The sequence below is a fragment of the Sinocyclocheilus grahami genome, unplaced genomic scaffold, assembly GCF_001515645.1.
Source record: "Sinocyclocheilus grahami isolate Dianchi unplaced genomic scaffold, SAMN03320097.WGS_v1.1 scaffold103.1, whole genome shotgun sequence".
NCBI classification, from domain to species: Eukaryota; Metazoa; Chordata; class Actinopteri; order Cypriniformes; family Cyprinidae; genus Sinocyclocheilus; species Sinocyclocheilus grahami.
The window spans coordinates 310174-323822 of NW_015505282.1; the positions used below are offsets into that span (position 1 = coordinate 310174).

Genomic DNA, 13649 nt, shown 5'->3' on the forward strand with positions numbered 1-13649 from the left:
GTGTGGATGGTGGTGTTTGTTGCAGAACAATTGTCAGAATTGATTCTGAAAAACTTTTCTCCAAATACTTTCGTTATTATTTAATGTTTGCAACATAGAAATGTAGCCTACTGTGTAAGTAGACTGTTTCAAACATAAAGCTTAGGCTACATGATAAGCGCTGCCAGGGGTTAAATTGGGATTTGTTATGTGGGGGGGGCTCTATGGTATCGAGCTGATTGGCTTCATAACTCTGTCTCCTCTCCACCAATAAGCTGGTGTGTGATGCGCACTATGGCTGCCGTCGCATCATCCTGGTGGTGGTTGTGGAGATTCCCCCGCTTGCGGCCCACCGGAGTGCCTAGAAAAGTGCTATATAAATGTAATGAATTATAATTATATATATATATATATATGTGTGTGTGAGTTTTTTTATTGTTATTTTTTTTGCAAATATGATTTATTCTGAAGCAATATTCTCATTTTATTCAATATTTATGTAGTGTCTGGACCAATCAAACACACAATAATTAGGGTTGAAGCAAAACTGTGCAGGGCTGCGGCTCTCCAGGACTGACGTTCACCACCCCTGATCTATACGTTATCAAATTAAACCACTTACACTGGAAAATACAACTGCATTAAATAATATTATGAGATTCTTTTAAATATTTTTTAATATACAAACAAGAAAGAAATTATGGTGGAAATGATACTTTTCAACGAAATTAAAACGCCAGCCCAGTGCCAGTAGCGTTTAATGAGTGAGTCATTGAGTCGTTCATTCAAACGATTTGTTCAAACGGCAGATTCATCAGATGTTTATGCGTGGGCTAATGAAACTTTGATTCAACCGATTCGTTCAAAACACGGAATCAATCAGCAATGAATCGGCTGGTTGCTGTGAGATGCGCTGTTTCCGCCTAAAATGTAAGTGACCTAATATTATTGTATTTGCTTATTGAACTGTTTATAGAACTTTTAAACAGTCGTAATGGTGAAAACGTTGTTTGATGTTGCCTAACTAACTGCATTTTAAATATAAAAACTTTCCATTTGGAATGTTTACCTCAGGATGCTGAGTTTCTTAGTGTTGCACATTTTGATTTCTCCTGGAGAGGCTGCGTGAGCCTCGCCTCAGCAATTGATGCATAATATACAGTCTATGTGCCGGGGCTCAGCCCCGGACGGCCCCGGCCCAATTTAAACCCTGAGTGCTGCTCTATCTGGATCAGCGGCTGCGCGAAAGCAGGTTTAAATATTCCGATGTGATTGTGTTTTCAAAGGTTTAATCGACATAGTGGAATCACCGTCATTTAGGAATATGATCGTGTGTTTTAATTGAGATCGCGATCTTTTAATGATTAAACGTGCATACATATGAGCCTATTTAGCCTATGTTTTTTTTTTCATATTTGTACCAGACCTCAAAAGTAACCCATTTGATATGTCAAAATGTGTTGGCCTACTGTATATTTGCGGTAAAACAGATGTTGGCGTTAAAACCGGCATTTAAAAGAAAAATGTTCCTGGAGAATCTAACAAACAGTTAAACACTGGCTCATGTCAGTTCTATAAGTTCATCTGCACTAAACCATCTTAAACATGAGAAACGGCTGGACAGTTTCCAGTATGATCACAGGACAGATGTGCCACCCCATAAAACTCCTGCATAAACCAACCAGAAGAATGATAAGAGAATAATGAAGCATTTTAGAGGAATAGTGCATTCAGAAATAACAACCAAGATAGCGGGAGTTAGGCTGAGCAAAAAAGTGAAAAATTGTTCCTATATCTCAGAACTAAACCTCCTTCAGTGCCATACAGCACACTCTTAAACTTGAAGGTTCTTTATTGGCATCTGTGGAACCTTTCCATTCCATAAAAGTCTCTTTATTGTGGAAAACGTTTGTTTAGATTATTGAAATGTTCTTCACACTGAACGGTTCTGAAAGCCAAATCAAAATTCTTCTATGGCTTTACTGTGAAAATCCCCACTGTAAAATATGACCGTGAATTTAACGGTAAAAGACTGTAAAAATGCTACAGTAAAAACCTGTTAAATGGTTAACGGTAAATTCCCCTACTATATACGGTGAAAACCTGTATTGGACATTAATTTTACGGTAGTGACATTCCCAGAATTCCCTGCGTTACATTTAAAATGTTTTCAAATTTTGTTGAAATAACTATGTTTCTTCTTAGTTTTTTCTTATCAGTTTTGTATATTAGGGTTGTGTGTTACACCTAATGTTGTTAAATGAATGTTTATTGCATTATTGCAGTTTCATGTGTGTTACCATGATGGTGTTTAGTGTTTGTGTGAATGACACTGTGCACCTTCTATACATGTTATTATTTAAAAGCTGCTTGTGATGGGCTTTGGTTCATCATGTGAATTTCTCATCACCACCTGCATTTGGTGGTTATCAGTGTATTACAAAAGTACAAAACAGATTTCAGTACTTCAATAGGTTGGTATATTAACATTATATCAGTTAATGAAATTACATCATTTAATTGTAAATTTAAGTTAAAACCGTAAAACCGAAAACATTGCTACCATAGTTTTTACGGTAAAATTCCGGCAACCACAGTTGCCGTTTTTTTACCGTAAATTTTACGGATTTTTTTTTACAGTGCCCCTTTTGAAACCTTTATATCTAAGAGTGTAAATGAAGGTAAAGCTCTTGTGTGTATAAACACATCACAACACACTCCTCAAACAGCAGTTTTCAGAGAGATGTGCACTGTCATTTTGAGTCAGAGCAGTTGTATTCCTCTCTGAGCTCTGCAGTCACATTTCGCAGGGGCCACAAAAGCAAAAACATGCAATCATACACTTCTGTTAATACCTTTCAATTACATGCCTTTTATTCCTGTGCATTAGCAAGCCAGACTGCGGCCTACAGAAGGCTGACCTTTAAGAAAATGTAAGTAATTTTCCTCTTCACAAATACCATTCCGCGACAAAGAGCTTTTGTAATCAATGCTTTTCATTTCAGTTGCACTGGCTTCCTTTGGCTCATTATCTCAAAGCAGACGACGGCAGAATGTAATATTTATTTTGTAATAATATTTTCATGTAATATTAAAGCAACAGAAGATAGAAGAACTGCTCGTCTAAATCAGTCTGAGGTATTTTGATCCCCTATTCATGTAATTTTATGATTATCAGAGTTTCCAGGTACCGAGAGGCTAGAGAGCTGCAGTGACGTATTTTCAAAGCCTAAATACAGTCAGCAGAAGCAAAAAGCTAAACATAGGACACAATAAATGAACTACACCATGGTTACATGACCTCAACATCACCATCACTAAGCTTCATACAGTCTTCATTTAAAACATTTTCATAATTTCAATCATATTACTGATGTCATTTATATCATAGAATAAAACATGAAAATATCTTGAGCTTGTGTTAACCACAGACCTTCTTTAAGGCACGTAGCCCCAAAAAAAACCAACAACAAAAAATTGACTTCAGGATGATGAAACATGAAGTGCTAAAATACTGTACAAACGTATTTCTGGGTTTTGGCCTACAAAAAACACCCCCGCCATCCCTGTAACACACTATGATGGATAATGCAGAGTAATTTGTTTATTTTTTCCCCCACAGTGCAGTGCATTATGGGTACTGTAGGTCTAGACACACATTTATGTAACTCACATTGATGTCCAAGCTGCACAGACTGAGCGAATCCACATCTCTCTTCCTCTGCTTCCTCTTCTTCTGTAAAGACACAGATGATGATCACTTGAGTGCTACATTATCACTAACAGTAGTGATGCGAATTATTTATTTAATTTAAAAACCGTTACATGTAGATGAATATCACACAACAACACGAGATAAAGCTCATACCATGTTGAAATGTCAGAATTAACAGAATTAAAAAAATTAGTAATGAATGAAAATGCAAAAAAAAAATTTAAAATTCTAAATGACATCTCACATTGCAACATTTCTAAAGAAATCTATACAATGAGGAAAAAACTAAACAAAAACTAACCTTTGGACCAACTTAAAAAAAATAAATAAATAGAGACCTCAGACGCAGATTGAGTTTTATATATATATATATACTGTATACTGTTGTTGTAGATGGTTAATTAGATCTTTGACTGTTTAACCGTATGGCCAGCTGTGTTATTGTTTCTCCATAACTGTTTAGTCTCCATGACAACCAGCAGCATGATGAGTGAATATGCACATCCTGCGCAGGACTTTGAACAATAGAGCAGGTGAAGGGCTGGAAGCTCTAGTGCTGCTCCTAACCCACCAATAACACCCGCTGTATATGTTTAAGTTCAGAATGTACAGCTGAAGAACTAGTGCCAGTAAATTAGCTTAAAAAGCTAAAAAGCTTAAAAATACACTATAGTTATTTCACGTGCCCGTATGATGTGTTCAGAATGAAACACTGGTGTAACTGCTTGCTGTGTTGTAAATTTTTTTAATAATAAAAGTAGGGCTGTCAAACGATTAATCGCGATTAATCGCATCCAAAATAAAAGTTTTTGTTTACATAATATATGTGTGTGTACTGTGTATATTTATTATGAATATATAAACACACACACATGCATGTATATATTTAAGAAAAATATGTTACGTTTATATATTAAATATATTTATATATAATGAATAGAAATATATACATGTAAATACACGTAAATATTTTCAAACTATATACTGTATATGTGTGTATTTATATAGACATAATAAATATGCACAGTACACACACACACATATATTATGTAAACAAAAACCTTTTTTTTAATGCGATTAATCACGATTAATCGTTTGACAGCACTAAATAAAAGTAAAATTTTTGTTTTAAAATGATGTGCTGGTCACTCTTTTCCATGCAATTACAATGAAAAGTACACACTTAACATATAAAACCATCATAACACAAAAAACACAACATTGCAGCACATTTGGGTGATTCACCAAACCCGAAGAGTTTTGCTGCTTTCATCCACTGAAAATGACAAAGAAATTCATCATGCAACTAGGGAAAACGGTCATTATTCACCCGATAAACAATCCAAATCCATCACCTGCATCACAAACAACTTCTTGACTGGCATAGTAAATACAAAGAGTAAGCTACAATGCATTTAGAAATTGAACGTTTAGACGAATCAAATGTAAGTGCTGCAACAGTTACGTAACTACAGTCACAACCACTTCCACATGTAGACCAAACCAACCAACAAAACCAACTTTATCCCTCATTTACAAAAATAAGATAATAATTTTAAGAGAAACACAAATAAGTAAACATACTCAGGCTTCTGTAACATCAAAAGACCATTCATCTGCCCTGCAGGAAGTAAAAATCACAAATGGCATCTCTTTAATTTCACAGATGTTTCTCCTAGACTGCAATACGATGAAATGGAGAGCAAATGGGAGTTTTTCATTTTCATTTTAAATTTTGTTAAAGTTTCAGTGTTTTTTTTTTTTATTATTTTTTAAATTTCAGTTCTAGTACGAAAACGACCCCAGTAATCAGGTGTCTCTTTTTATAGTTTAACAAGTGAACAATATCCCAGATGTCAATATGAAATTCAAAGTCTCCCAAAACCGAATGACCTGCGGTATGCCATCCACATTCATTTGATGACTTCTGAAAGAGCAGCCTGTGAGTAACTATGCTTGCTCACCTTCTGATGGATGAAGAGGCAGCACCCCATCATTGGGCTTCACTGCAGTATTCCTCAGACCCAAACACTCCAAAATCACCTCTACAGTCTCCAGCCGTGGACCGCTGTCACCTGTCTAATCCTCGGCCATGTGTGTGTGTGTGTGTGTGTGTGTACACAGGAGAGCAGCAAACAGGATGTTCAGGGGGAAGTGTGTCGGCGCTATATCGGGCCCAAGCAGGGCGCGAGCTCTCAGACCACATCTCTGCTGGTGTTTGTCTGAAACACCCCTTCAGTGAGAGGAACAGCATCCTGTTACAGGGAAGAACAGCACACAATCGCTCTTCCACCCTCCTCATCCACTTTATCCAGAGCTACTCAAACCCTCGTAATGGACTGTTATGAAGCTAAAGCTAGCAGAATCCACGTTTCACTGTGGTTATTCTCTTGAAGAACACAAACTGGACTTCTTCTCTTTAACACTAGAACCGCCAGGGGTCACTGTATACCTAAATAACCTAAATTTTACCCATGCACATAACAGCTGTTTCTGAATGGCTAAATAACATATTATTTCGCTGTATTATGCTACTGTCTTCATAAAGAAGTTTCTAGAGTCATGAAATGATTATATCTAGTCATCAACTATATTTTTGCCCTGTTGTTTTATGTTCAAAACCTCAATTTTACCCATGCACATGACAGCTGTTTCTAAATGGCTAAAGAACATATTATTTCACTGTATTATGCTACTGTCTTCACAAAGAAGTGTCTAGAGTCATGAAATGATTATGTCTAGTCATCAACTATATTTTTGCCCTGTTGTTTTATGTTCAAAACTTTTTTTATGCAGGCTACACTAGTCACTTTTCATAACGGTCGGTATAAATTAGGCTAATATAGGCTTATAGGTATAAATGCCCCGTTTTTTGATCTGGCTTTATCTAAACAGTTTTTAACAACAGGGGATTGTAAATCACACAATTTTAGTAAAAGTCAGTGACTGGAAGACTTCAATGTTTTATTAAAAATCTTTTATGTACGTTTTAAAAACAGCCACGGGTAAAATTTACCCCGTGGTGGTTCTAGTGTTAAAACAATTATTGTCTGAATAATAAAGTTCAGGGTTAATCCTAACTGTTGATACACACTACAAAAATGTTTTTAAATGCGTTTTTAAAAAAGTATCTTCTGCTCACCAAGGCTGCATTTATTTGATCAAAAATACAGTAAAAACAGTGGAATATAATTTTAAATAACTGTTTTCTATGCAAATATCTGAAAACATCTTAAACTGTAATTTATTTCTGTAATGCACAGCTGTATTTTCAGCATCATTCCTCCAGTCTTCAGTGTCACATGATCTTCAGAAATCAGTCTAATATGCTGATTTGCTGGTCAAGAAACATTTCTGATTATTATCAATGGTAAAAACAGTTATTGGCGTTTAATATTTTTGTGGAAATCATGATACACTACCATTCAAACATTTGAGGTAAGCTAATTAAAATAATAATAATAATAATAAATACATATATTCAGCAAGGACACATTAAATTAATCAAAAGTGACCATAAAGTAATTTATAATGTTACAAAAGATTTCTATTTCAAATAAATGTTGTTCTCTTGTTCATTTTCAAATATATTACAATAGTAAACATTTTAAATAGTAAAAATTGTTCACAATACAGTATTTTACTGTATTTTAGAGGCTTCTTTCAAAAACATTAAAAGTCTTAATGATTCCAATGCGTATGTGTATAGTGTATGTGCACTTAAAGTTATACGTCTTATAACTTACAACTGAAATATCTGTTACTAGACATTAATTTTGCTAGTGTACCTATATACTGCCACAGTAGAGGTTTGTGTACACTTACAGAACAGGAAGCCAGAAAATCCCTGTTAAACACACTTCCTGGAAGCGAACTGTCTTCCTTTAAGCATTTCCTGAAGGTGTGCACTGTGTATCTGATGCTGCCTTTAAGGTATGTTGAATTATCATTTTTATGTGATGCACATACATGAATGCCACTACAATGCTACAGTTGCCAGGAGGATTTTCTTGGTTTCTTTCAAACTGAAAATAATTGTTGCTGGTTATTTTAAGTTCTAATTGTGAATACTGATATACAAGTCACAATTATTATTATAGCACTTTATACAATACAGATTGTTTCAAAGCAGCTTCACAAAGTTCACTGACAGTGTAAGTGCAGTCAAATCGATAATATTGCCTTTCAAGCCAATTTTATTTGTGTAACGCTTTTCATAATACACATTTTATCAAAGCGGCTTTAGATAAATTCATACTGTGTTACTGTGTTTATATCTAAGCATATTTCAAGCACAGACCGTCCACAGAGAAAACCCTACTGTCTGTCACTGTAATGCTCCAGTGGTTTTGGGAGGATCCTCTTCCTGGCGAGGAAGGGTGTCTGAGTCACTGGGATGCCTCAAGGTTCAGTGTTAGGTCCTCTCCTCTTTTCTACACAATCTCACTGGGCACAGTCATAAAGGTAAAACTGCCCCCTAATGAAACACCATTATCAGCTCAACCTTGCAAAGACAAGTTCCTTGTGATCTCAGCCAACCCGTTAGTCGAACACAACATGAAATGAAATGCCACATCTATTTATCTAATGGTCTCTGTGGTGTTACTTATTTGAAAAAGTAAATTTAAAGGAATGCATTACTTTACTAGTTAGTTTGGTTCAGAGCAGAACAACAGATTGAATGGAACAGTATCACCCTAAAATACCATGACTAGAAACTTCATGAAACAAAGAGAGAGAGAAAGAGAGAGAGAGTAAATGTAGAGGCTGCCAGAAGCCAAAGAAGCAACGGCTAATGAGACTCTTTCATAGACTGAATTAATGTCTGTTCCTGCAGAGCATTAACAACTGCTTTGCATGCAAAAAATGAGTCTGCAGGCCAAACTGTACTGTATTCTCATATGAAAGTATTGTTTTCATTAAAGACTCATCTAAATATAAACTGATGATTGGGACATACTCTGTTATTAGTGATCTGGAGTGCTGTGCTGGATAAACTGAAAAGCACATACAAATGCTCCATCAAGACATAAGATCAAATATACACTCTTAAAAATAAAGGTGCTTCACGATGCTACAGAAGAACCTTTTTGTCTAAATGGTTCCATAAAGAATCTTTAACATCTGAAGAACCTTTCTGTTTTACAAAAGGTTCTTTGTGGCAAAAGAAGGTTATTCAGATGATAAAAAGGTAAGAAAGAGATGGTTCTTTAAAGGACCATTGACTGAATAGTTCTTTGTGGAACCAAAAATGGTTCTTCTATGGCATTGCTGTGAAGAACCTTTTAAGCACCTTTATTTTTAAGAGTGTAACAGTTTTCAGAGCATATCTGAATGACTTCACTCTAAACTTCTATTCCCCCTTTTTGAGAATCTGTGTAAACCAGGGGTGTCCAAATCTGTTCCTGGACGGTCATTATTGTCCTGCAGAGTTTAGCTCCAGCCCAAATTAAACACCTGAGCCAGCTAATCAAGGAAACTTCCAGGCAGGTGTGTTGAGGCAAGTTGGAGCTCCAGGACCGAGACTGGACAGCCCTGGTTTAAAATCATCAACAACACAGTTCATAAATACATCTTTGCACTGTTTTGAATGAAATTCTGCCATTCTCGCTTTCAGCTGGCACAGGGCAAGAGCTAGATTTCTTTCTTATTTTCTTTTGTAATGATGTATTTTTCAATGTAGACATCATTATGTTTCATTTAATTAATGTTGAGATCTCTTATGAAACTGAAATAAAAGAGCCAGATGAAAATCTCAGCATCACTGCTTTCTTTCTAATCATTTCATTAAGTCATAAACCCAAAATGTCTTCATCACAGTGGAATCACATTAGCTGACCTTGTGGTTTTGGAACAGAAATGTCCAAGAGATATGGCTCGGCTCTTGGACTATCTCATATTTCTGAATGACTGTCTATGTGGCAGCTCAAGGGAAGGGAAAGTCTGAATAATCGTCCCCTGAACCTTCATATAGCGTCATGACAAGAATTTCTGCCATTTTTTGTACATTTATGGGCAGTCTAACACAGTCAAACACTGAAAAAATATATTGAGGTAAAGCTTTCGACAACTGATTTCAAAAAGCACAACACTACTGAAAAAGCCAATATGAAGTTCCATAGCCGAGTCAATCTGCTCACAATGCATGAACTTTCTGATTTATGCTTTTTTACCCAGGACGGTTTGCTGGTTATGAAGGCAAGTTAATGTATTCATCTGGAAATCATTAAAGTTAGTTATGTTGGTTTTGTTTCAGTATGGCATTCATTTGTTTCACCAGGTTGATCCATGGTAAATTTGATTTAGAAAGTAACTTATGTGTAATGGCTTTAGTAATTCTACAGATCTACACAAAGAAGACCCCATGGAGAAGGACAGATATTCTGCCACCTTACAGACTCACATATAAATCTGAAAATGACTTTTTATTTGGTAAGCAGACATTATTTGTTTTCTAACCATATTAAAACATATGCCATTTAGGTTAAACGCATAGTTCATCTAAAAATTCTGTCATTTTTACGGTCCTCATGGCATTTAAAACCTGTGCATATTTCTTTCTTCTTTCTTCATTCTGAAGAATATTTTGCACAACATTAAACCCCACTGATTTCCATTGTATGGACAAAAACACAAAGACGCATCAATAAACTAAAGCTAAATTGCAGTTTCCCATGGTGTGAACCCGACAGATCTCATACTGAATGTGATTTTGGATCAGGGTTGGGAGACACTGCACTACTACGTCAGCAAAAGCTGCAAATCAATTGATTTCAGAACTCAGGAAGAGAATGAAGCACGAGAACAACACCAGATCTGAACTCACCGCACTGAAGAGCCACTTCTCTGATGATGAGAGGAGAGAAAACGACTCCTTCCTCTGCAGCATCGGCCTGGAGGGACAAAACAAAATCAAGACATCAGAAACAGCATCAGACGGATGGAGTGATCAGATTATGCTGAGGCCATCATCACAGAGGAGGTCAGATTGTTTGAGTATGAAATCCAGCCATTTCTATAGAGCACTGCAGGGATGGGACGAGTTAGCATTTTAGGACAACTTTTATTCCATCATCCCGAAGTCAATGGACTTTTTGAATGGGTTTTCGGTTAAACTGCCAGGAATAATAACACAAGCTAAATGACGGTTGCTGAAAAGTGTCTAAACAGGAAGTCATGTTGTGTTGAAGTTGGATCAACAGCAAACTGCTTGGTTTAAAAGTAACTTCTAAGTGATTAATGTATACTTTTGTAAACTTTTCTGTGAACTTTTGTGGAAATTTTGCCAACCTTAAGGCAGGTAAAATACTTGACAGATGAGCTGCTGAACGATGGAAGACACATCAGACAACTGATACCGTCCAGAAACTGAGAGATGACAGGGGTTTTTCACCTTTTCCATTCACTGCAGTTTTGTAGACAGATAGACAGTCTGACCTTTTTCTGACCCAGAACCTCAGTAATGACAGACATTGTGCTTTTTGTGCCTCTGGCTTCTGTGACGAGGTGCTGAGAAACAGCTTTTTAGCTCAGGCTTCTCCAAATATCTGAACTTGCAGCATTCATCTGTGTTGCTTACAACTGACAGAATGCCTAACTTTATTAAGAAAATGAATTTAACACTAATGACTGACTGATATATCAGCCAGGCCAATTTATTGTCCAGTTATCCCAACTGGATTTAGGCTTCAAAATTCATAAAAGTTGTGTTCATTTGTGAAGGTTTTCATTATGAACAAAACATGTGTAATGAGGATTCAGTGACGTTGGGATCCATGTGCAGCTTTATTAACAATAGACAGGCAGAGTTCAGTCGACAGCATACAGGGGTAAAGTAGGCAAGGCAGAATCGTAACCAGAGTCCATGCAAAGGGGTCGAGGCTGGCGGCAGACAGAGGAGAGAGTAATTCCAAACACAGAGCAAGATCAAAGAGGCGGGCAGCGAACAATCAGACAGGTCTAAACAATCCAGGTAGGCAACAGGTAATCAAACAAGGTATAAACGCTCGGAAATGTCAGCAGTAGCAAAACAAGACTTCGCAAAGAGGGTAAGGCAGACACTGCTTATATAGTCATGGTAATGATCAGCACCTGTGCAAGTAATCAAAGTCAGGCATGGGATGATGGGGAATGAAGTCCTAAGGAACAGTTAGTACTCCGGTGAGGGTTCCCTCTGGTGGGGATCGGAGGGAGCCACGGAGGCTTGATTTGTGACAACATGCAAGGATCAAACTTTTGTTTCATGCAGCAGTTCAAAAGCCAATGGAAAATTCTATTGGTTTCATAGCGGGAAACCGGGAAAATCAAACAACAAGTACATGAATAAATAAATATCAATGACTATTTAACATGTGGGTTTGGTTAGCTGGTCTCCTGCTGCAAAACTAATCTGCAAATGTTATTATTATTTTGCAGAAAGGTCTAACAAGGAGCCGTTTTTCTGCTTTGACAAAAGCTTTGGCTCCCAAATCGTCCCTCTGGCCTTTACCTTCTCACTTTATCAGCATTTAAAGATGCCTCCCACTGATCCTTGAGTTCATTTATTCAAGCTACTGGTGTGACAGCACGATAACTCATCCAGACTCTGAAGCTGGGCTGAGTCTCACACACAGAATGATCTTCAGTGCATTACAGTGCAGTTCTTATGAGCCCGAGGAGACTTACGTTTATGGCAAAGCTACACCTGCCATTAAAGTTTACAGCAATTCCCATTATAGGAAGGTAAAATAAAATACTATCCAAACTACATTAAATATAGATTCCCATGCAACAAGAATAAACAATATATGTGCTGAGAAGATGAAAACATCAAAATTCAAGAGACATTTGCTATTAAGTAATAAGCAACCACAACAACTGATACGGCAAAAAAAAAATTCAGTGTGCTGATCCACTATTCAGAGGTGTCATGATTGATGTATCCATCAACTTAAAGGGATAGTCCAGTAAAAAATGAAAACTGAGTCTTCATTTACTCATTTGAAACTCATCGAACTTGCATGTTCTGAACAAAAACGAACATATTTTTAATGTTCTAATTTTTAATGCTCTCATATTTGTCCATTCATTGAAAGTCAAAGCGAGCAACACTGAGTGTCAAAAAAGCTGATTAAGACATTGTAAAAAAAAATCCATACCGATCAAGCAGTTTAATCCAAGTCTTTCTGAACTGTATATGATGAACAGATTTAATGTAGGCTTTTATTCACAGTTCAGATACACATTTTTTGATGTTCATACACAGAGCACATCAAATATCATAAATAGAAGCTCAAACGTGTGTGGAAGCTAAAACGATCTCACACGGCCTCTCATGAAGCACACCTGTAAGTAATATTGTTATATCAGAACACAAACTCAAATGTGTGACCCTGGAGCACAAAAGCAGTCATAAGCAGCACAGGTATATTTGTAGCAATAGCCAACAATACATTGTATGGGTCAAAATTATCCATTTTTCTTTTATGCCAAAAATCATTAGGATATTAAGTAAAGATCATGTTCCATGAAGATATTTTGTACATTTCCTACCGTAAATATATCAAAACTTAATTTTTGATTAGTAATATGCATTGCTAAGAACTTCATTTGGACAACTTTAAAGATGATTTTCTCAATATTTTGATTTTTTTGCATCCTCAGATTCCAGATTTTCAAATAGTTGTATTTCAGCCAGATATTGTCCTATCCTAACAAACCATATATCAATGGAAAGCTTATTTATTCAGCTTGTGGTCGAGTTGCACATATATGGATCAAAATGTCAACTTCTGAAGTTTTGTAGTTTGTCTAATGTTGTATTTGAAAGGCTTACTGTTCAGCATCTTGAACTTAATCAACACATTAGACTGCACACACACACACACACACACACACACAGACACAGACACAGACACAGACACAGACACAGACACACACACACACACACAGACACAGACACAGACACACACAAATT

The 13649-nt window shown here is 36.4% G+C and overlaps 1 protein-coding gene across 1 annotated transcript in view; it reads right to left on the reverse strand.

Moving 5' to 3' along the window:
• The window catches only part of arhgef3 (Rho guanine nucleotide exchange factor (GEF) 3), a 65301-nt gene that overhangs the window by 37434 nt on the left and 14218 nt on the right, over nucleotides 1–13649 (reverse strand). The window contains exons 2-3 of the mRNA XM_016276497.1: nucleotides 10521–10587; nucleotides 3653–3715 (exon numbers count right to left, since the gene is read on the reverse strand). Of these exons, the coding sequence (XP_016131983.1) occupies nucleotides 3653–3715; nucleotides 10521–10587 (130 nt within the window). The remainder of the gene's footprint in view (nucleotides 1–3652; nucleotides 3716–10520; nucleotides 10588–13649) is intronic.